This window comes from Podarcis vaucheri (genome assembly GCF_965113315.1).
Source record: "Podarcis vaucheri genome assembly, chromosome: 1".
Lineage (NCBI taxonomy): Eukaryota > Metazoa > Chordata > Lepidosauria > Squamata > Lacertidae > Podarcis > Podarcis vaucheri.
Window position 1 is genome coordinate 67,808,911 of NC_138759.1, and position 25,160 is coordinate 67,834,070.

At 39.0% G+C, this 25,160-nt stretch overlaps 1 protein-coding gene and 1 long non-coding RNA gene across 5 annotated transcripts in view; one reads left to right on the top strand and one right to left on the bottom strand.

Annotated features, from left to right (window-relative positions):
- KIAA1549L (KIAA1549 like) overlaps positions 1 to 23,313 on the top strand; it is a 150,706-nt gene extending 127,393 nt beyond the window's left edge. For all 4 annotated transcript variants that reach the window (XM_082231517.1, XM_082231518.1, XM_082231519.1 and 1 more), the window contains 5 exons: positions 609 to 959; positions 5,263 to 5,360; positions 6,687 to 6,835; positions 14,829 to 14,980; positions 19,753 to 23,313. In XM_082231517.1, the coding sequence (XP_082087643.1) occupies positions 609 to 959; positions 5,263 to 5,360; positions 6,687 to 6,835; positions 14,829 to 14,980; positions 19,753 to 20,037 (1,035 nt within the window). In that variant the 3' untranslated portion in view covers positions 20,038 to 23,313. The remainder of the gene's footprint in view (positions 1 to 608; positions 960 to 5,262; positions 5,361 to 6,686; positions 6,836 to 14,828; positions 14,981 to 19,752) is intronic.
- Positions 10,953 to 15,768, bottom strand: LOC309537136. Its single transcript, XR_014221806.1, has 2 exons — positions 15,662 to 15,768; positions 10,953 to 13,793 (listed from the first exon to the last, which is right to left on the bottom strand). It is a non-coding gene; the product is annotated as an uncharacterized lncRNA (long non-coding RNA).
- Positions 23,314 to 25,160: the final 1,847 nt, after the last annotated feature.

A 25,160-nucleotide genomic window follows, 5' to 3' on the forward strand; every position in this document is an offset into this window, starting at 1 on the left:
TAAAATTTATTATTATTATTATTATTATTGTCAAATTAAATCACACCATGAGTGAAAATGATATATATATATTGTTCAGAACTTGCTTATAGGACTATGAAACTTCGCAGTCTGTGCTTGTGTTACACTAGCACAACTGGGGAGATAGAATGGTCCACTCACAGTGCAAATGCGGACACAGAAAGCTGCAGAGGAGCTGTGAGAGGACAGAAATAACTTATGTACCAGTGATGGGAAGGGGTCATTCTGACTGAAATGGATCTCTAGAAGTAGAGCTGGAGAGGGAGGGAGAAAGGTAGGCAAGCACTGGGAATGTTGGAGTCATTTGCCCCTCTGACTTCATTTATGACATGATTCTACAACCAATTCTCTAGCTATTCATCAGCTGAATAACACATGTGGTAAAGACAATCAATTCATGGTTTCTGAAATAGCTGTCCATTATGGATAGGTGTTGAAAGGCCAAATGAGGTAGATAAAGAAAATGTAACACTTTATGAAAGCCAAATATAATCACTTCTTATGACCTAGACATAGACAGGATTTTTACTGAATTAACCCCCCACCCTTTTGCAAAGTTGCCCAACTTTTTCTATTATATCCGACAGACTGAGCCTGAAATGATAGAAGAAACAAATGTTGACCGTGTCAATGAGCCCCGAAATTATAACAGAGCTCATCAAGCAAAAGGCCATTCAGAGACATCGACTCTGAGTTCCCAGCCATCCATTGATGAAGTCAGACAACAGATGCACATGCTACTGGAAGAAGCCTTTAGTTTGGCCTCAGCGGGTCATGGAGGACAGAGCAGGCAGCAAGATGCTTACAGTTCTACACAGCAGTTGCCATACTCTGAAGTTGTGACCAGTGCTCCTGGTACCATGTCTCGACCCAGAGGAGGAATACAGTGGGTGCCTACCTATAGACCAGAAGTATATCAGTACAGTTTGCCAAGGCCTGTAAGTGACCACTTATATGTGTTATACTCAGAACTGTTGTTGAAATGCCAGAATTTGGACTTTAGGGAGTTTCTCTTCTGGTCATCACATACTTCATGTAGTGGCTCGAAGATTCTGCTGGGCTGTGTGAATGATGTTCAGTTTTCATCCTCATTATCATCCTCCTCATATTAAATTTCTATACCTCCCTTCATCCAAGGATCACAGGGCAGTTTATACAGTGGTGCCCCGCAAGATGAATGCCTCGCAAGACGGAAAACTCGCTAGACGAAAGAGTTTTCCGTTTTGGAGGTGCTTCGCAAAACGAATTTCCTATGGGCTTGCTTCGCAAGATGACAATGTCTTGCGAGTTCCTGCTGGGTTTTTTTCCTCCCCCCCCTTTTTCTAAGCCGCTAAGCCGCTTATCAGCTGATCCGATCAGCAGATAAGCCGCTAAAAGCCGCTAATAGCGCTAATAGCGCTAATCCGCTAATCTGTCAATGGGCTTGCTTCGCAAGACGAAAAAACGGCTAGAAGAAGAGAATCACAGAACGGATTCTTTTCGTCTTGCGAGGCACCACTGTAGTATGAAAACACAAAAATACATAACAAACAAAACAATATCCCCCCACCCCAGTTTAAAAGGCCATAGATTGTTTAGTCAAAAGTCCTGGGAGAAGAGAAATGTTCTAGATTAGTTTTGAGATGAATAACCCAAGTTGGCTTTATCAAATAGAAATTAACTTACTGTACTTAAAATAAGCAGAGTAAGAGCTTGTCCGCATATCTGCTTGTCATGTGGATCCGATCTTCCACTTGTCCTGTGCTTTCTAGGCACAGATCTGAGTGGTTTTTCCATTTCTCCCACTGCTTTCCCCAGGAAAACCCGCTGTTTACCTCATAATTGGAACAGATGTCAATCCACTGATTGATTCAATGGCAAGCAGCGGGTCTTCCTGTTGGAAAGCAGAAGGACAAGCGGAAGTGTGGGAGAGCCCTAAAAGGCAAGTTGGCTTTAGAAAACCAGCATTTATTAGTGACCTGCTGTGGATATCATGCTAAACAGTAATTTAGCATTATATGAATGAGCTGCAGCTTGCCTCAGGGGTAGATTCAAAGAGGTGTTTGGAAGCATTCACTGTTTCTGCTTAACCACAGCTTGTTGTGTTGTTTGAACCAACAAACTGCGATCAAACGGTGGTTAATATTCACAAGCCAAGTTCAAAATTGCTTTGAAAGCTTCTGAAGTACTTCTTGAAGTTGTGGTACAGAGGGAGGGAGGAGCATACTAGCCTGAGTCTTACTTTGACTGGTTCTCACCATGCTAAACTGTGCGTTAGCATGGTGCCCAGATGCCCCCTGTGTGTTGAGAATGGAGCTTTATTGGCAGTTTTAGATAGATAATTGCTTCTTGTTATTGTCCTGGCTCCTAAAAATGAGGTTAGCGATGGGCTACCATAAAGTGAACATAAGGGAGAAATGCAAAGGCTTTCCAGGTGTTTCCGGTGGCAAAGTCATTGGATTCACAGATATGTATTGCCAAATTATATCCAAATAGGAGATGCCTCATGCTAAACCAACACTATGAAGTTTAGACAGGCAGAATTTTTGGTTGGGATATGTTGACAATCTAGGAGAGGAATCTCATATTCCATCTTGGTGCTGCTACATAGTCAGAGTAACAAGATCTTGTGATTAAAGAGCCACCTTGAGATTCAGGAGATTTTATTTATTTATGCTGTCCTCCTTCATTCAGAGCACCTGCGATGAAAAGAAGGATCCATAATGTCATGTATACTTAAGAAAGTTCCCAAGAGACACTGCGGAAACTGTTATCTATGTGCTTCCAGTCTTGTGGGCTAGGTTGTCTGTCACCTACACTTTAAAAAGGGAGACAGGCGCATGACTAATCCCAGTCCTTTTCTCAACAGTTAAATAGGAACAAAAATTTTTTTTTCTGCCTGAGCTAAATCAGTTATGAATCACCTCATTGATATAAAGATAGGCTATAGCAAGCCTGCTGGGGTTGTTCCTGGAAAATGTGACTAAACAGAAGCAGCAGGTGATCTCCAGCCCACCTACACCTTGAATAAGTTGTTCACAAAGAAAGCTTCCTTCCTTTCCCTGTGTTGATTTCAGAGAATCTAGCCAGCCCAATCTGTTTTATTTACTAAGGCCCAAAGTACATATTGCTAAAGGTATTTTGGGCACCACCAATTCACAGCTCTCTGTTATGTGTAGTTGGGAAAAATGGTTGCTGTTGATATCATCACAGGAGAAGGCTTAACCTGATAACATCTCCACCATTATAATTCTTTTTTTTTCTTTTTAAAAAATACATATTACTGGGGAGACATGGGGAAAGTGTGGGTTGGCAAATTCCCCAGGACATGTTCCATTTTGGTTAGAGGTGCAATCTCTACCTTTCTCATTCATCTCTCCCTTTGAAGTATTTACTCAGATGAAGCATTTACTCTTGCCTTGGCATGGTTTAGCGTATCCAACTAGATAGTTATACTTTACCCACTGCCTGCCATTGTAGAGAGTTACATTGGTCTTTGCAGACATTTCCCAATGACCTTGTATATGTGTAATATATCCTGATGTAGCCTGGACACTTTCTGTGCCTTCCAACCACCTCTTTCTTGTGGCACTGATTCCAAAGACCGTTGGTTTTGGATTCTTTAATAATAACTGATCTGTAACAAAACAATATATAAAGACCAACTTTTTGTGCTAATCTAAGACAGATATGCTTCTTCCCGGACAAATAATAAGTTCTTAACATATCAAGCATTGGCAGAACATTCATTTAAAAATAGGCCTGTGAAATATTGAGTTTACTGTGAAATAGAGAACAGTCTGAAATTTGCTTTGTAACCAAGAAAAAGACCCTAGAGCTAAAGTTGCTGTATCTTACCCTGGTGTAAACAGCTTTCCTGTTTTGTAAAAAGGCATTTCACATTTCATAATAGAAATAAGCATGTCTATATGGATAGCTTATAAAGTCCCCAGATTATTCCTCTTATGGTGCAAGAATGACCCCCCCCCCCAGGTTTCATACTCAAAACTGCAAGGATGGGGAGACAGAAAAAAATTGTTATTTTTGATCCATTCCTTTGGGGTTTATTTGAAAGCTAGTTACATTAAATGCAAAGGTCCATGCTGCTGCTTAACTCTTGGTGGAAGTTGCCCATGGGCTCAGAAACCTGGGCTCGTGGTTTATCTCCCACAGGCAAACCATGGTCAATGAGCCAAGTACAAACCATGACCATGCGTTTGGACATAATGCCAAGTCTAACTATGGCTTAGCTTTGGGCTGCATGGTGGCAGCAGGACCAGGGGAGAAATGAAGCAAATGCAATCTCAGCTACCTATTCGTTTCTCTCAGCTCCCTCCCCACACCCCCATCTCTCTGAACTCTCCTAAGTGATAGAGTAGGAAATGTGTTTGAATGCATCCTATCTGAATCTTACAACACCTCCCGTGTCAAGGTGTCTATTTAGGGTACCTAGAATGCCATGCTGTTTTCAGTGATGATTTTGATATGTTGGCTATTCTAGGAGAATGAAAAGTAGAGGATGTCAGAGTAGCATTTCAATCTAGCTGCTAAGCAGATTTGATAACTGTCGCTGTATTCCCAAGTTAACTTGACAATCTCTGTCACAGTGCAAAGGCTGCAAGATTAGTATCTCATGCTTTGGGCCATAGGCTGATGGTGACAGTGTCAGGGAGGTGTTTTGACACGCGCGTAACATGGCAAAAATCTCTAATTTTGCTGTCTGCCATTTTCTGTCAAACTCTGTAAATCCTGGGTGACTGATCCAATAGCCTCTAAAATCTGATCCCCAGGATTACTTTACTTTGGTGGTAGTGGTTGTTTTTTGTTTTGTTTTTTTAAATTGAGTCTTTATGTTGTCATAATAAAGGAACTTGCTTGTTCTTGCCTAGAGGAACATGAAACATATTCCCTGTTAAAAAGGTTGGAAAGAAAAGTTAAAATATAAAATGGTTTTCTTGTAGACATTTTTGTTTCCTGTGATAATGTTAGGTGCCTTGAGATATTCCAACATCAAAATATTTTTATTTTTAGTGGGACAAAAAACCCATTCTGAATTCTCCTTGGGGGAGAATTCAGACAGACAAGAACACTGCAGCGTTGAAATTTTAGGATGCACTAATAATGTTCACTTTGAAATAGGCTTGGATTACAGTCTTCTTCCAACATGCTTATGTCATATTTTGGAGAAATGCAATGCAGTATAATTTTTTTATGAAAAGTCAGTGGATCGTTGAGGAAATATCTATTTATTTTTCTTAACAGGCTTATAGATTTTCTCCACTCCCTGAAATGGTGATGGGTTCTCCACCTCCTCCTGTGCCTCCTAGGACGGGACCTGTTGCCGTCACCTCTCTTAGGAGGTACTATGCTACTGTTTTTATGTTTTAGTTGAAAATGTTGTATCTCTATCTCAAGATGGAAGATTGCTTTATAACTGATATTGAAAGCCTCAGATGCATTACAGGGCTAGCATTTCTTATGCTGTATAGGTATTTGTGAAACTATAATCAAGTAGTGTCATTTCAGAATTTTAGGTTTGCAAATTGTTTTTAAAAGCAAGCAAGCAAGGGAAAATGTGGGGTATTGTTCCGCTGTAAGCCACTCAGATACCTAATAGTATCTTAAACCATGATTTAAATCCTCTATCATAAAGGCATGCCAGATTGGTTGTTCTGTAAAAGAAGTAAATGATTCATAAACCTCCCTGTTTTTCCCTTCTGAGACGACTAGCAGTAAGCATTGCAAAATATATGGATGACCTTATAAAATTGATTTTGGCACTCTAAAGACATTTAGAGAGATTGTTGCCATCAAGTTTCTTATCTGCACTTTAAACGCCTAATAAATATGAATCAGTTTTAACAATGTTTTAGTATTTAGTGCCCAGTTCTCCAGGCACTGCTGTTGTACAGTTTCCATTCATTCTAATCTTGTGGCATTGCCTTTTAAATTCTGTTTTCTCACAGTCAGATAGCTCATGCATTCCTAAAGCAGTTGCATAGCTCAGGCTCTTGGTCTATGAAATGCTGCTTCTACAAAATGACACCTGTTTGCAAAGCCACAACATAGCAGGCATGTTATATTTTATTGTGCATTAGCATAAGAATACAGAAACAGCTGAGCTGTCCTGATTGGCTGCCAGTGATGTCATAACTGTTGTGCAAAAATATCAGTGGACTGTAAAACACTGGCAGCCATGCTCATCCTTCACTGTCAGAACAAATGTAGCACTGAGCTACACAGACTATATAAAAGAAATAGGATTTTTTAAACTGAAATTACTGTGTTTTTAAACTTACTATATTTTGATTTTTAAAAGAAAATTATCAGTACAGGCAGGATACAGTAAGTAACCAGTGCTATTTGTTGTAGCCTCACTACTTTTTATTTATTCTTATTTTCTAACATATATTTGTACTATACCAAATCAGGATATGTCTTTGGGATGCAGGCTATATAAATGATGCTTGAAGTAGCGACTCAGCTCTACTGGTACGCACGCATTGTAAACGACTATCAAAGCAAAAAGCAAAATGCTTTCTCTACCCGCCTTTCACCAAAAGATCCCATACTTCTGTGACTAAAACTGTAGTTAACTGGTCTGCTCCAGAGCAAGTAGGTTGTGGATTGCAACTGATGTGTGCTTGATGTTGGAATGACTGATGTTTCCAATATATATTATACAGGTCGACGTCTGATATTGGCAGCAAGACAAGAATATCAGAGTCCAGTGGAACTGAACAGATTCAGCCGCATGATCATGCCCCTTTTGTCCCAGTATCAAGAGCCCCAGTATCTGTGGCTCCATTGGATCAATCAGCCTTGAATTACTCAGGTGAAAAACGCATGCGGTACAAACAGAGACCACATCTAAGTCTGTATGGCATAGAGACAAGCGTATGAGATCTTGCAAGCACCTTGTTTAGGACTGTGTTAAATGGTTCTCTTGAAGGCTTGATGAGGAGAATTAATAAAAGGATCCCCACACACTCTTTCATTTTATCACATGCAGCATATTTCTAATATGGGAGAGGAATGGGGAGGAAGGATATGGTCTTTATGTTTGAAGCACCTGGAATTGGCATCTTTCTAAGACAGGATCTTGGAACCGATGGTGTGTTTTGCTGTACAGAAAGCAAATGGCCCTGTAACGTAGACCGTTTCCCTTGTAATGGCTGCTTACTCTTGAGTGGAATGCACTCTGCATTGACCCAAAGGCCACAAGCTTTCTTTAGAAAGAGCCTGTTCAGATTACCACTTTCAGCTAAATGTGGTGAAGCCATCCTGAATTGGTGGCAAATGTCATGTGATTGTTTCATTGTGTCTCCAGCTTGCAAGCTAGCATGTCCTTGCAAACCATTCAAAAATGAATTAGGTGAGGATATCCTGATTCGTGACTGACCAGGTTCCCTTTGTGGCAGATCAATTCAGATTAACTTCACTTCACATTAAATAGGTTGAATATGGTCATAACATGTAGGCGTTTCTTCCGGGAGCTCACTATCAAGTAGATTCTACTTGCAATGAGAAGCTTCAGAAAAAATATATATGGACACATGAAGCTGCCTCATGCTGAGTCAGAACATTGGTTCATCTAGTCCAGTATCATCTATTCTCACTGGCCACAGCTCTCCAGGGTCTCAGACCAGAGGTCTTTCTCAGCACGTGCTAGAGATGCTGGTGACTGAACCTAGGACCTTATACATGCAAAGCATGTTCTATACCATTGAGCTCTGCCTCCCCAACCCCAATCTCTTTGATTACAAAGAAATCCCAGTCAACTTAGCAAAATCCTTTCTGTATTAAGGAAACACTTCAGACATTATATATCTGCTTAGGTACATTTGGACGTCTACAACCTAAATGTTTGTGTAAGACTGTGTGTGAACTAGTTGGGCTCATCTTCTATTTCACATTGTAACTTTGAGCTGCCATTTTGTTAGTGTTCTTGAGTTGACTAAACCAATCATCCAGTTGCTGAAGCCCATATCATATTGAAAAGGATTCCCCCCCCCCCCGATTGAACAGAAACCCAGCGCAATGTGTATCAAATACAAATAATGGAAGGTTGTGTTGCTGGGGGGTAGGAAAGGCATGTGCAAGCAAATTATAAAAGGATCGCTCGTGGTTCCGGGTTCATAAGAAGGTCTGGAAGAAACAGTTGATTTTTCAGGGTTTTTGAAACCTGACAGAACGACATTAAACGATTGGCGCTCACTCAGCCGCTAGAAATGTGTCAAAGTAAAGGTGAGCAAGGGAAGAGTAACTGTTCTGTCTTTGAGAAAAATGTTGGTGAAGGGTAGATTGGGATCGCCTTTTGCTTGCTGACCCTATTTATTTATTTATTTATTTATTTATTTAACTTTCCTCTTTCCTTTCCTTAGTTATTTATTTAAATGTACATACCGCTTGACTGTAGTAAAATTCCTAAGCGGTTTACAAGAAAAGTAGAGTTGAGACGTTGTACCGTGGATGTTCACCTTGCATTCCCCCTCCCCCCAGCCCCACCTGCGACGTTTTGGAGTAAGTTACCATGCGTCTATAAAGAATCCATTCATTGTGGGATGTTAGCTTCTAAATAAGAGGCTAGAAGCAAGATTTTTCACTTTGCTTCTCACAGAGGGTGGTTGGGGCAAACAAAAGTTGAAAATGAAAAAATGTGTAGGAGAAAATGCTGACTCGCTTACTGATTTGGGGGCATTTTATCTACAGCTACACCCTCCCCCCCTTTGGATACTTCCATCTTCTATTCTGTGATACAACATTCAATAGCTGTGTACATGTCATGGCTGACACATGAGCAACTGTGCTCCTATATGCCCTAGATTGAAGTCCCTGTTTTCTATCTTCTGTTGTAACATCTGTCCTTCCAAATTCAAAGCATTGTCTGCTACACTGCTGGTATACTTTTGTATTTTTAAAATACTGAATAGTGGTAAATGATCAATAGAATAAAATTGCATTTCCAGTAACTTATGTGAACATAAAGAAGTAAGAATCAACAGTGTGTTGCAGTTTTTAAAAAAATAAATACTCAAAAGACATTGTTTTCACGATTAAGTTCCCCAAAACTTCACAGTTATTTGAATACATCAGGTACTCAATTCCATTGATGAGGTATTCCAGTGCCTCAAATTTCATGAGACACAGAATAGTCTCTTAATATTGAAAACTCTGAAATATCTGGATGACACTGGGCTGAATGAGCTGTTGGCATTGACACAGATGAGTCTCCCTAGCTTTTCTGACTCTGAAATCACGAGGTGCTAAGCTATTGCAAGAACATTATATCCACTTTTCCTACACATGTAAAATAACATCTTTGTAAAAATATAAAATCCCTTAATTTTCTTTGTAAGATAGAAATTTAATAATGTACTAACAGAAAATGCCTTTGTCTTAAACAACTGCCCCTAACAAAAATTGCAGTTAAGGCCACAGTCCTAAGTTCACTACATGGAAGCAAACTTTTCACTGAAACAAATGGGAATTGCATTGTACGTATTTATGATTGGGTACTAAACTATGGGTTTTATTTTTTTTGCACCCGGTTGGGGGTGGGGAAAAAGGGCTTGTAGAAATTTCACTATATTGCCTTAGGTTGTGATCCAGTGGAGCGTTTAAGAGTTTTACTTAATTTTAAGCATGTAAATAGTCCCAGGGGACCGCTCAGCACAGTTTGCATGTTGCCAAGGGGTGTGTTAGTGCTTGTGTGCTCTTCTGCTCCCAGCTCCCAGTGGTTGAAATACAGCAACGCAGCTCATGCTTCTTGGCAGTCTATTGCCACAGACAACATTTGCCAGGAGCTGTTTCTGATAAGCGCAGTTTAGCTGAATATTTCTGGAACTGATTGGTAGTAGACTTGTACAAAACTACTAATTACGGGAATGAGAAAAAAAATTATACTATGGTAACATTTGGCTAGCCAGCACAGTGATTCACACCTACTATTAAAGAGGATGCTGGCATTCAGTTTTCATCTAGGATGCATCTCTTTGTCCCAACCTCTGAATGGGCTGCCCTTTCTGCCCCAACCAACTTACTCCAGATGCCATATTCTTCACTGCCTGGGTGGCTCCACGTGGAAAGATTCCTCTTTGGTACATAGACTTGGGGGAAGCGCTGTGCTAGCTTTTGTCGGATTTTTGTTTAAAGGGGAAGCAATGTAGAATACTGTAGATACTTGTTTGTTTAAATATATTAAATGTTGGTCAGTTTAGAATTTGGGTGCTGGTACTCCAAAAGAGATGGTGTCTGATGCTGAGCTGTCAGCATTTTAGGAAGGTGTAAATTACTACTGACATGGCACATTTATTTACCATCACTAGTTGGCTTGATGCAGAACAAATGTGATGGATACTCTCCTTGTCCAGAAGGGGACTGTTAATGTCATGGGTAGTAAGAGAGAATGCCAAACTCCCAGTTCAGCCGAGGAGAAGATTGCATTTCCTCGATGAGACCTCAAATTTAACTAAGGTGTAGCAATTTTGGTGATTTGCTTTTTATTCACCTAAAAACGGACTCCTGAACTGAATGATAATTCTATTAAGTTTTTCATTGTATCTAATTTCACAGAATCTCCTTGGGAATAGTTACCACAGGTAATATGGACATACTGGAACTACATGACAGAATCTTTGCAAAAAACAGCAACACTTAGCTTTTTAATTTCTGGAACATAGAATATAATGACCTTCTGAATTTCTGTGCCAAATCATGCATTTACATGGATGATCATGCATTCACATGGGCTGGCTTTGGGACCCCAGGATATTTTATTAAATGGCTATTTATTTATTTATTTAGAGCATTAATAGCATGCTAGCCTTGTTTGGCACATACGTCACAGAAAAAAATATCAAAAATAGGAGGAGGATAATGTAGTAATTCAATCCTTATTATCATTGGATATTTCTAAACAGAAATTTTATCCCTGGAGTTTAGTTTTGCAGAATATGAAAGGTGATGTGAAGAGGATAACAGGATTCTTCTTCCATGTCAACGTATTCATTTTAGACTTGCTGATCCTTTCAAACTTGGATTCAAGGCTTTCATGAGTGTGACTATGTAACTGGGAGACAATGAATTACTGCCTCAAGATCAGAAAGACTAATCAGAGAATATTGTAGTGAGGAAGCACTCTTTATTGTTAAATATCAAGACAAAGCATGAGCTATGTTAAATAAACATTATTTATTAAATTTGTATGCTGCCCTACATCTTTAGATCACAGGGTAGTTCACAACCTTGGCTCTATGGATCTACTGCTGCTATTTACAGCAGTCAGAGATTTCATTTGACCAGAGGCCCTCAAATTTTCCTGAAATCAACAAAAAACAAATCAAACCTAAAAACTACCCTTGTGCCTCCCTACATACAACTAAGATAAAACAAATATAAGTGGTACAGTTGACAGTCTAGGCTTTTGTAGGTCTTCAGTGTGCTTTGACTACCTCAGAAAAGACAGCCTATGAAAGATAAGTTGTTGGCTCTGGGCTTCTGGTCCCATCAATACAGTTTAGCTTTGTATGTGGACCGTGTAGCTAAAGAGGGCACACATTAGATTGGCCTCGGTTTGGGATTGTTTTCTATCTAGCAGTTTCTCTCCTTCATAGGTAAGCTTTAAGCACCGATGATTCCAAATGATAGCACAGGACTCCTAAAGCTATTCAGCCAATCGCTTACGTTAAAAGAAAGTTTCTGTGGCAGCTCTCTAGTATTAAAATCCATACTGCTCACCACCACTGCCGGCATTAGAAGATTCTCCTGTGGCCACATGGGTCTGATTTCTGTAGTAGGCGTGACCACCATTCTTCCCTTCTGTAGCAGAAACAGTTCAAAATGTAAAGTCATGTGTGAACGGAAGCTTATTTAATAACTAAGCATGTGTATTGATGGGTGAGTTCTTTTACAGTTAGGTCCTGATTCTGAAAGGTCATTTGTTGTATTTGCATTGGAGCAGCTGCCTCGTTTTTATTTTTATTTTTGAACTTGAGGGCAGGAGGAATGATTTCTGCTGTTCTTCTGCACAAGATCAAAATGGCTGAATGTGTGGAGAAGATGTGGTATTGGTTCTACTTCCCTTTTTTAAAAAAGAAAATAGTCATGGATTAAAGGTGGCATAGGACAAAAAACACAAACACATTGGAACATTCTTTTTTATTTAAGATTATTTGATACTTGCATCCTTCTGGCTCTGGAAGCAGCATATGAGTAATTGTAGCTCCTCAAGAGAAGCTTACAATTGCTCCAGCATAATAGAAGCTCCTCACTACACTCATCCTGGGTTTATCGCAAATAATCTCTGTGACTCTAAAGCGTGGTGTAAATATACAGCCGTGGTATAAATATTGGTACTGGAAATGGCTTTAAGCACTCAAAGCATTTCCCCAACTTGAACTGCTTGTGTTGCATCTGCAGTCATTCCAACCTATGATTCCACGAGACTCTGTTTGTAATATGATGTCTCTGTTTCTTAATTGTTTTTTTTATTTATTTGCTGTTTTTAGATTGTTGTTGAGTCCCATAAGGATAAATGCACCCAATGGCACTCCCACTCAGGGGTGTATTCATCACCACAGGAAATATAACCTGAAACCTTTTAAATTCAAGTTCAAGGTATCACATTAGGTTCTAGTGACTTGAGTGGATCATATGTCACTAGAGGAACATGACTACACGAAAACATGTGACTAACTTCTAACATCCGCCCCCCTTCCCCCTATAAAGGGTGCTTTGGTTGGTGTCCTTGGTTCCATTCATCTCATGTAACTTCATAAGCAACATTTATGCAATTTGACAAGCCCATTGTAGACAACGGAGGCTGGAAAACTGCTGTAAACTGAAATTTAAAAAATGGAACTTCGTCTTATTAAAATATATTGTTTCTGCTTAACATCCCATGTGTGTGAAGTGTTTTGTTTCAAGTTACTCAGGTGCATTTATCAGTTTAATACACGACCACAAGGAGAGGGTTGGCCTGTTAAGTAGAATGGAGGCAAAGACCACTCTTCACAACTGATGACAATAATGGAACAGCCTTGTTGGTTTTCAATTACTGTTCATTGACTTCTTGAGTAGCATCCCTATTTTGAGATAGAACTAATTGGGTGGGTGGGGGTACAGAACACACGATTTTAAATTCCACAGAGAACTTTATAGGAACAATATTGGTTTCAGGAAGAGACTGTACCAGAATGCAGTAGGAAAATGAAAGAGAGGCTTGTTTTCTGTGTTGATAAAAGCTGTATTGAATACAGATAACACAGAATTAAAAATTACTGAGTTTCTGACTCCTGATTGTTGATTTGTCCTTCCCTTAGAATGTATTAATATTCAATGCTTATTCAAATAATTTTGTAATTGGAACATAAATCTTGAATATACTTTCAACATGCCAATTCTGTTGTGAATAACACAAGTATTTATTTAGGAGATGGTTGGGTGTTTTTGTGTGCCACATATCAAAAAGAGTTTTAAAATTAACATAGTCCTGGGAGATTCCCAGAAAAGAAAGTAATGCCTTTTATTAATTGTGATTTTGGTTCAAAAAATGGTTACAAGAACTAGTCCAAAGACTTGCTGCACTTAATACACATGTTGGCAGCTGATGTGTGCGGCACGTAAGAGAGATGCTTCATTGAACAGAAGATAAAGATGGATTCCTTTTCTAACACTTAGCAACATGTTTCAAGCTGAAAGCAGTGATGTGTTGCCGGCAGTTTAACAAGTGGCTCCCAGAAGATACCAGTGAGACTGAAGATCCATCCATTTGCCAACTGATGAAGATCACCCTGGTGGGGGCAAAAAACTGTTTATGCAAAAATGCTGCAAAGCATCAGAAAAAAACATAATGGGTTTATAATCATGTAACAAGATATGTTCATGTAAAATGATTCAGACATGAAGGAAATGAAGGTTTAAGTGATATTGATTTAAATAGCAGGTAGTTGGTACAACATTATCTGAACCATGTGAAGACCAATCCACACAGCAGCGAAGGAACAAGTCACACCTATATTTTTCTTTAATTCCTCTCTCCCCATAATCCAACAATTGTGCATATGACATATTGTCTAAAAAGAATGATGTTCCCTACAGGACTATCTTAGAGATCATATCCCCCCTTGGAATGTACAAAGCACCCTATGCAAACAAATCCATTCACAAAGCAATAACAGATAGTTACAGTGCTTTCTGGAAGCTCCCAACCCTGCTGGGTAACTGTTCCCTATTCAATAGGACTGTCTTGTCCCAATATCCTAAGAGCATTCTTATCCATTACATTCTGAAATATACTGCTATGCTTGTACTTATTCTCATAAAGTGTACAAGAGAAACTACACCATAGAGCAATATTAGAATCCATATTAAATGTTTATAATAGCACATAGAGTACAATTCACAAGGCTACTGACCAGCAAAATCATCTCTTTGGCTTTTCTTATTTTCTCTAAGCATAAATCCATGAATGTGCATCTGCACTGTGCCTATGTTCAATTTTCATACTCGTTCTTTCTACAGACAAGTATGATCACTAGTTGGGTGACCATGGTGTTGGTGTCTCCACTGTGTCAAGAGCAGTGTCAGTGCTGGGTTGACCTCTTCAAACAGGTATATTCTGTTGTGGGATGTTTCATCCTACAACAGTGGCAACAAGGCACTATGTGCAGATACAATAATACATGCTTTTTCTTTGGCAAGGGGCTTCTATTGCCAATGCAAAATGGCATCTTCTAGTTGGAACATCTTGGGTATCCTTTGCAATGTTCCTCTAGGTCTAGAGCAATGTATTTTGGTTGCTAACCATCTTCCCTGTTTCTTGATAGGAAGTACAGTTCCTGCAGTGTTTGCGATCCCAGCAGCAAACCGACCCGGGTTCACAGGCTACTTCATCCCAACACCACCTACTGCATACAGGAACCAAGCTTGGATGTCCTATGCGGCCGAAAATGAATTACCAGGGCAATGGGCAGACTCGGTAATTTTTTCCATTTTCTTTCTATGATTTGTATATTGAATGCAGATAGTAAGCTTTCTTGGAAGTCCCTTTGGAAAGGGAAATTTCCACATAGACAGTACTTTTCATGGGCTACTGCTAGTATTCGTTGCAAAGTTGCAGCTACTGGTTGCCTATGTTGCACTGGCCTAAAGAGAATAGGAAAGATTAAAGAATGATCTTAGCATGCAACAGCAGTAAATTCTCTTCACTGAAGTCCTTGATTCTGTTTTATACCTCTTTCTGAACTAAAAGCTCTCTACACAGTTGGTGCAAATTGTCCTGTGTGGTCAAGCGGAGGTTATTTGCTAGGAACATTGGAGGCTGCCTTTCCACTGAGCCAGACCATTGCCCCATTCTAGCTCACTATACTGACCATCAAAGGTTATCTGATTATCTCCCAGACCTGCCTGGAGATGGTGGGAATTGAACTTGAGGCCTTCTGTGTGCAAAGCAGCTTCTCTACCTGAGCCATAACCTAACTCTCTTAAGAGCTATGAGTGCCATACAAAGAATAAGGCACCAGGGCCTTCAGGACAGGAAATCAATAGGAAAGAGATGACTTATAGAGCCACATCTCATTTGTTATATGGTCTGCTTTGATTTAGCTCATTTGTCAGGAATTCCTCTGAGCTGTTAACCACAGCCTGATATCCAGCATACCTTTGAGCCAAGGTGGGACTTGCAGATAATTTCCCAGGCTGTTGGCAGTGGGTGTATGAAGACAGTGCAAACCAGAACGCTAAGGGTGATTTGTGTTAGCAATATGTGCTAACAACCAATATGTTGCTCTCCAAAAAGACAGCATGCTCTTCATGAGTAAAATGTTCACAGAGTATTCAGTTTCCATCTACATCTCTCCCATCCCAAATTGTTGTCACTGGGGATGCAGTTGGTAGCTCTCTTTTTAAATTCTGGTCTGACAGGATTTTTGTTACCAAAGCCATTTTTGTTCAGCTCACCCTGAGTGATAGGCAAAGATACATTTAAATTGACTACAAATTGGGATTTTTCTGTTTTGATGTGTTAAGAAGCAATTGCTAAGTGAGATTTTGTTCATTTTGAAGAAAATGGTACTTTATGTTGAAGGGAAGAGCTGTACTCCCCGACAAACACAGAGTGTGCCTGGTGAAAGTGAAACTGCCTGGTTAACAGGTTTTGGAGTTGCTATCACTGTGAGGAGAGAACTAAAGATCATGCTACATTTTTGACTGCTTTATACAGGATCAGTTTACTTCATACCTATGAAGGAAATCATGTAGTTCCCATACTGGATTCCTGTCAAGTGTATGACAAAATAGACATTTGACTGAGACAAGTTTTATGCGATAATTATAGGGGTTGGGTTTTTTTACCACATAATACGTTTTCTCTTTAGAAACTATGGGGAACTAAATGAGAGAAGTTGCAGTTTATTTGTGTATTTGTGCTCAAGTTATCTTGAACATCATGAGATAGGCAGGATAGATTTTTTGAAAATAAAATTAAGAGGGGTCTTGAAGGAAATGGGAAGATTCCAGAAACTTCCACTGCCTAAATGCAGGATTTTCAAGTATTAAAGCAGACACTTTTTCTAGATTTTTTAAAAGTATCTCCCTTAGTAAAACAGCCATTACATACATTCAAGGGCCTCTGTCTAGTGATAGTACCAGCCTCATGAGAAGATACAAAGAAGCATTTGGTGGACAAAATAGTTTGCATTTTTGTGGTACTTACCTCAGAAGTACTATTGTAAAGCATTGTATGGGCTGAAACTGGCGAAATGCTGACCTCTAGTGTTTTGTTCTGAAACCTCTCTTTGTCAAATGTGTCCAATAACACAGTTTTATAAGCAAATGTGCTTTGCTTTGACTGAATTTTATTGTCACTTGCATCTTGGTACTGCACAGATTTTAGTTTTATGCCTCACATAGATGAAGTAATAAGGGCCCTGCAGTGCATAAATACGAGTAAGCAACGGGGTGGCAAAAAGACTCAGCATCTAACAGGTGTTTTAGAAGTAAATTTATCAAATCTGGACTGCTTCTTTCTAGGTACTGGATATAAGGTGTTGTTATAATGTCTGGGAATATGCTTTTATAAGATAAGATATAATATATAGTACTGACAATTTCAAACTTGAGAATCGTTTATTCAGCGATTCAGAGAGTACTTGTCTAATTAAGAGATAGAGCCATATCGGGTGCACACAGAATGAAAGATTGTTGGTACAGATTCAGATTGATAAACAAGTTCCAGTTTGCAAATTCTGTATAAAACATTATGTTGGCACCTTGTAATCAGTACTGTAGATTAGATTGCTAGCTTGGTCTGGAACCTTCCAATTTAGACCGTTGTAAGATTGCTAAGATCATTTAAATATTATGGAAACACATTGGAGGTATTAAATCACTCCAGGATTTAATATTTGACAGCCTTGGAGGCAATGAATCAACAGAGTCCAATACTGGATTTGAAACTTTCCCATGCAGTTTAAATTATTGAGAGAAGATAAATGTGCCTTTACTGTAAATTATCCATCAGGAGCTTTATTGATGGGCAACCCACTACTAGTACACTGTGGTTTGGGGAACGATGAGCAATTTGGTGTGTTCCCACTCATATTTCTATAAAGCTATTAAAATTGAGAAGTAAACATATTTTTTAAATATTTATACTTTGTCGTTCAAGTCATCCAAGAAGAATGATAAAAACAAACAAATTAAAGGAATGAATTACAAGTTCAATATCAAAACAGAAATCCACAACAATTAAAATTTAAAATGGCAATAAAACCACATTGGATCATAAAACTGCAAAAGCAACAATAAATAGCAATAAAACATTAAAAGCAGACAGGAGGAAACAATGCCCCTGGTCAGGGCAATAAAATGGTTTCGAATGGGTTCCTCAAAGTGGATAAAGTAGACACCATATGAGTAAATTCAGTAATAGTTGACACAACACCACAGAAAAGCCACTTTTGTCTCCTACCTGATATCTGGAGTCAGGGGCATCTGGCCCTAGATGGAAGAGTAGACCGTTATTCAAATTTAGACATTCTTAAATAAATATATTGAACAACAAAAATAGATAATACACACAAAGAGAAAACAAACATTAACAATAAAATAATATAAGTTCATCACCAAGTGCTCTTGATAATAAAGTCAAAAGCAAAATAACCATTCAGGAATGAATGAAAATGATACAAATATAAAATTATAAACGGTGCATAATAACACAAGTTACATTGCACAACAAAGGAAACAGAAAAGAAGAAAAAGCACTTGCCTGTTTATAAAGGTAAAGGGACCCCTGACCGTTAGGTCCAGTTGCAGATGACTTGTGGGGTTGCGGTGCTCATCTTGCTTTACTGGCCGAGGGAGCCGCCGCCGCCGCCAAATAAAATCACATTTCGAAGGGATTTGCAATCCATGTGATTGTGAAGTCATATATTTTTTAAAAATCACCCTCCAAATAGAGGTGAAATCAGTATCATCCCTAGCCTCTCAAGTATTAAAAGTCAATATCTGTGAGATAGCAATGAACATATCTTTCTTGAACCAGTTATCTAGGGTATAGCATTCCTGTTTGAGTGGCTGTCAGAAGATAGAGAAGTAACTCTTTACACATAATATCCTCATTACCTTTATTGAAAATAGAGAAAATACAGGGTTTAGAGTCTAGAATTGCCCTTTCCCCTATAAGTATACTGATTTCTGTAATCACTTGTTTCCAAAATTTATGAACTTTGGCAGAATTCCACCATATGTCCCATTAAGATCCCTTCTCCCCACAGCCCTGCCAGGACAAAGGGGAACTCCAGGGTGTGACAATTGTTTTGTTGTCTGAGGGGGTGGTCTCCACTGTTTTGAAGGAGGAAGTTGGGCAGCTACTCCTACCCCCCCCAAAAAAAACCTGGGCCCACAAGTATATGCCAACTACCCCTGGCCACCAATACACCTGTGTATAAATGTTCTTGGATAAAACTGATTATTTCGACCCATTCCAGCCTGGTTTTAGGTATTGTTTGGGGAACAGAATCAGACTTGGTTGAAGAGTGTTGAATATCCCGAATCTGTCAGCAGCTTTTAATATGTTGATGGCAGTATTATCCTAGACTGCCTTTGTGAATTGTTTGCAGTGGTTTTGCTCCTACTTCCAGGATTGATTCCAGAAAGTAGTATTGGGAGACTGTGCCTTTTTTCTCAGCAGTTGATCTGTAGGGTACCACAAGGCTTGATTTTGACCCCAATGCTATTTAATATATGCTGCCAGTATACCACCACTATTTCTGTATAGCATGTGAATCAGGAATAGCTGTGTGTGTGTCCTAAGCTGGTGAGCTGGATGAGGTTAATAAATTGTGACTGAATCCAGATAACATGGAGACTCTATGGATGGGCAGTTCCCAGATCTGGGATTGGAATCTAAATTGGGTTACACTCCCTCTGAAGAAGCAAGTGCAGAGTTTGAGGCTTCCTCCTAGAGTTTTGTATTACATTATGTGCCATTAAAGTTTTATAAATAAATAATAGTTTGCTACCATGAAATGGTTCTTGGAAATGGAGCAGGTTGGGCAACTCACAAAATTGTTGCAAATAATCCATGCAATAATTTCCACTCAGAAATTGCTTTTGTAAATACATAGCTATTTTTCTGACTGCGCCCACAAGTAGCCTCTTTCCTCATGCAACCGTTGCACAAATTATGTCTTGTGTTTAAGAGCAAACCTTAGGGCAATTTATTTGTCTACTTAATATCTTCTTTAGGTCCCGCTTCCTGGCTACATAGAAGCTTATTCACGGCCACGCTACCAACACAACCACTCTCCTTCAAGACTTCCTCGTCAATACAGTCAACCAGCAAATATGCACTCTGGCCTGGAACAAGTCCCACTGCCGCCTTCTGCTGCTTCTCAACAGAGCCTAACAGAAAATTACCCATTGGATAGCCCACTCAACAACCTTTCCACAGCTGCTCTGGTGAAGGCAATAAGAGAAGAAGTTGCTAAGCTAGCCAAGAAACAAACAGACATGTTTGAATTTCAGGTCTGATGGCTTCTTGCGGTGAAAGTTTGCATCACATCACTTGTAGGCCCTCTAGCTGTTAATTCAGACTTCTTGTGGCTTGTGCCAAAGCAATGCCATTTTTTTTCTATTCTGAAACAATCAACACTGGATTAAAAAGAAAAGTGAGTAAATAGAGTAGTCAGTCTGACGATCCGTTCTCTACCTATAAGGCAGGTGTTCCCAGGCAACCGTTGTAAAATATTGATGTATTATATTTATGATATGCAACTATCTGTCACATACCTCTTGTTCCATGAAGCCTTCGTTGTTGGAGACATTATTTCAGCCATCTGCCTGTCTAATATTCTATTATGTTAAGAGCTTGGGAAGCACAAATATAGATCATTCTGTAGCAACTTGTGCATGTAAAAAAAGTAAACTTTTTTTATTCAGAAAAAAACCATAGTAATAATATGAAAACTAAGGGCCATATATTCATATATTTGTAGTTCAGCTGATACAGTATCAAAAAGACTGATGGCAACAAAGCAATAGAGCTCAGCTCTGCCTAGAGACCACATTTAAACCGTACAAATCTGATGTGAAGAGTCCTTTGTAAATATCCCCAAAGTCACAATCGTTGCTCATAATCCAAAACCGACAAAGAGGAAAAGAACAGTAAAGAGGCACGCTAGCATAAATGGTGTCTAAAGAGCTGGTGTAATGTTACTGTTGAGTTGCACAGAATTGCTTTCAGTGCTCTGCCTCTCTTCACTGTGAAATGGGAAAGAAAACAGAAATGCTACCTGGAACCTCCCAGTGAAAACAAATTCTTTGAATGTGCCCTACATTCAAAAAGGTTTTCATTCTGAACACATGGCGGAACTGGTAAATTTGAGAACCTTGAGTCTGTCTCAGTCTGGAATAATGAATACACCTGTTTAAAAAAAAAAAAGACACAACCCTCTTGTTTCACACAGAGCTCTGTCCTTCTCTTGTAAACAATGATGTCCAGTGAAGTGATGCCAGAAGCAGCTTAACAGACTGACTCTGATTACACTCAACCAGTGACTACGCAAACTTAAGGAATCACCATATCTTTGGGGGTTGACTACAGTCTTTTCTTAAAGTGTAAATAAGTAAACAAGTCTATGAGACAAAACAGTGTTCTGTGAATCAGGGGTGGGACCTTGCAGCCCTCCCAGATGTTAACTTCCCTATCCGCCCCAGCCAGCATAGCCAGTGGTTAGGGAGGATTGGAGCTGCAGTCAAGCAGTCTCTGCTGTGCTGCAGCTTCCCCATCTCTGCTATGAGTGGCAGTGTGGGAAGTGATGTTTTGCCAAACCCAGGGCTGTAAGTTCTGGAAGTCATTCATTGTTCTATTGCACTGTCATGAAAACACAGCCTCAAAATAGCAGAATGAAACTTTGCAGGCTCACCTCGGGCAACTGCAAAATAAAAATAAAAATGGTGGACTGTTACAAAAAACACACACATTTTAGTTGCTTAATTTATAATGTAACTTTAGGGCAAATAGAAATTGCCTATGGGGTATCATACTGCGTGTATTGATGTCTACCAGAGTAAACATTCCCTTGAGCCTATTAATTTATTCAGCCTCAACTTTGTCCTCTGATCAGCTAATTTTGTTTGTTCCCCCTGGTGAGTTTCTTTGGTCTTTACTACTGCAGAGAAACAAATAAAACAAATAAAACAAACAAACAAACAAACAAACAAACAGAAACAGTTTAAAGTAAAGCACAGAATTTTTAAGCAAACACATTAAATATGAAAAATATATTTCCAAGTGTGCAACTTAACTGTCATGATATATAATAAGTCCTTGCCAAAGGTCCTAGTAATCGCAGAACCTTTTGGTGTCAATTGTTTTCTTGTTATGTCAATAAATTGCATATAAATAAAATTGTATTTTTGTAATCATCATGTAAATAAATAGTTAGTGTATATTTATAGAAATGATCAACCTACAAAAGAAACTAAATAACCATAAATTACCAGCAAAAATAATTTTAAAATCAACTGAGTGATATATACATAGGCTAGTGAGACAACTGTATTGAAGAACCAAAGAAACTTAGTCACCCACAAGATTAATAAAAATAATATTTTAATCTATCAGCCAATCAAAACTAATTGTATCATTGCAATACATTCACATTGTGTGTATTCAATTGTTGTTTGTTCCAAAAATGTAGTCAACAGTGGGTATGAAAAATAGGGCAACTGAATCCTGATTAATGTAGGTGAATTTCTGACATCACTGTTCCATCTACTTGAAGGAAGGACAACTGAATCCTGATTAATGTAGGTGAATTTCTGACACACTGGCTTGATGGTATGTTCCTCTGGTGCTGCTAACACCCTAGGACTTTTCTGCCTCCCTCTCCTGGGAGTGGGTGAGGTGGGCAGCATGAGGTAAGAAGGAACATGGTCCCAGATTGAGGGCTGCTTGTTGGGAATTTAATATCAACTATTTAATATTTCAGTTAAACAGAACTAAATACCTCTGTAGTGGATTCTTAATTTTATTTTGAAAATAGCTCAATTTAGTACTAATCAAATCCTACATTAGGTTTTGAATCATACTAATAATTTCAGTTTTACTTAGTTGAGAATGTAAATTTATTTGTTTGAAAACATACTTTAAACTAACCAAATTAGAAGGCTTGGAGGAGTATTACATTTTAGAATCTTGAATATCAGCCATGCAAGGTGCTTAAGTATAAATTCCTTCAGGGTTTTAAGCCCTTTGGCCTCTTGGCCATAAATTTAATTTCATTCCTGAGGCCTCTGCAAGACAGAGATCGAAAAGTGGATTATGTAGTAACTTTTTGAAGTCATTATTAAGAAGAAACCTGCTATTCACTTAAATAGTCCTAATCCAGTGTGGAGCTATACTTACCTAAGTCAATGGGACACATAATTTTGCACTGGTTTCTGGCTAACATATTTTGTCATAGGGAAATACTGATGAATCCTAATTCATTCAAACAATACATATTTTAAATTGTATCATTTACAATTTAATTATCTAAGTAAGTATTTTATAAACCTGCCCTCTGTGCATACTTCGTAGATACAGTTGTCATAATATCCTTATTCAATAAGCAATTCATTTTGTTGGTAACATGTTTGTGTAATTTGTAGAAGTTGCAAGCAGGATAATTGTTTCAAGACTAAAGGGGACATTGCTGGAAAGAGGATACTCTTAACATACGGTATCTGTGAGCACGATGCAATCATGGAGTCAAAATATGGTGTATAAATAATTTGATATATATTAAACGTTTTGTATGTCAATAGTTGCAACACAGTTTTTCAGTTAGAGATCACCTCTGTGCGAGCATAGGCGGCTGCATGCAATACTGTAGAAAACCTCCTTTGAAAGCATATTTTTCCTTGGGAATTTTTTTGAAAATGACTTTTGCTAACCACTAAATGCTTTTACATGCAATTTTATTTACTCCAAAATGACTGAATATATTGTTTAAGAAAGATAAGTGTACACAAAAAGACCCTAACTTTATATGCGCAATAACTGTTAATGATAGGTGTCTAAAGTTTGTGAACTTTATTGGTTGAAAATTGCTGCATGGCTAAGGGTAGATATATTGACATATTTGACCCAGTGATCTTATAAGAACTCTGACAGCAATATATGGATTCCATGCATACTAGAGACATACGTCAGTCAATATAAGTCAGCTACCACTTGAATGGTGCTTCATGTTTGTAACACAAATTCATCTTGGACTCTAAGACTGTGTACACATTGCCATTTATTCTGGCTCCAGTGCACTCCCGTTGCTGGTGTTTGAAGCCATGGACACATGACATTAGCCACAATCCATATCTATCCTTGAGTTTGGTACTGCTGTTTGGTGCGTTTCCCCTGAAACCAGCTTCTGTCCAATTTAAAAACATAAGCTGAATTAAACATTGGCAGGGATGGGGGATGACAAGGTTGAACCTCATAACTGCCGTAGGGCTGAGCAGGAGTCCTCTAGTGTCACTCTCTGAAAATGGCCGGAAATGCAGGTAGGAGTGGAACCCCTGCATGACTGTGCCTCCAACTCCAAGCCCTCAGTTTATTTTATTTATTAAACTTGTATACCTCCCTTCACTCACAGTTCTCAGGGCGGTTCACAACTTAAAAGTACAATATAAAAGCACAAAATACACGATGAAAACAAGAACAAAGCAATAGCCCCACCATAAACACATTTGCAAAGGGGTATAAGATAATAACCAAAGGCCTGGTTGAAGAGGAATGTTTTTTGCCTGGCGCCTAAATGAGTAATGAAGGCACCAGGTGGACCTCCCTGAGGAGAGCATTCCACAGAGAAGCCACTGCAGAAAAGCCCTGTTGTTTTGCCACCCTCCAGACCTCTCATAGAAGAAGCACATGAAGAAGGGCCTTCGATTATGATCTCAGGGTCTGGGTAGATTCATATGGAGAGGGGCAATTCTGAGTTGCTCCAGGAGGATGCCATGGTTGATGATACTGAATGTCACTGTGAGAGAGTAAACAAGGCCACGTTCTCCAGCTCCAAGTCTCTCTCATTATGAAGATCATCAACCAATGTGACAGAAGCCATTTTAGTGCTGAAACAGGTTTGAGGTGGATTGCGCTAATTTGCTTCTTCCATTCATGCATGGTCAATACAAGAAGGGGATATTTGAGATTTAGGCCACCTATGGATTTTAAATCCCAGCTAAACCAAACACACTTCTTTCATAGCAGGCTCACCAATTTTCAGCATTCCATTCACAGCTAGATGAGTTGGTAATACACAATCTTTAGGAGTTAAGTTTCTCTCTGCTAGCACTGGAATGGAGAAATGGCAACACCGAAGAGGTGCCCAATTTTGCCATGGACTGGTGGGCCACTCGCTATGCCTTGGCAGCCCAGATCTGCCAACCCTTTAGACTATTTCAGCAATGGACAACTTCAGGCTTGTGGGATCATTCCACCAACTGGAAATAGGTACAAAATGGTGGCTTATGGGCCAAAACCATCTACCGACTGCACGCAGTGATTCTGGGTTAACTTACTTAAATAAATACAAATCTACATCTGAGTTACTGCAGACCAGGGTTAGATAGCTACACAAAGATCTGGTTGAAGGCAACTAATTTAATACTAA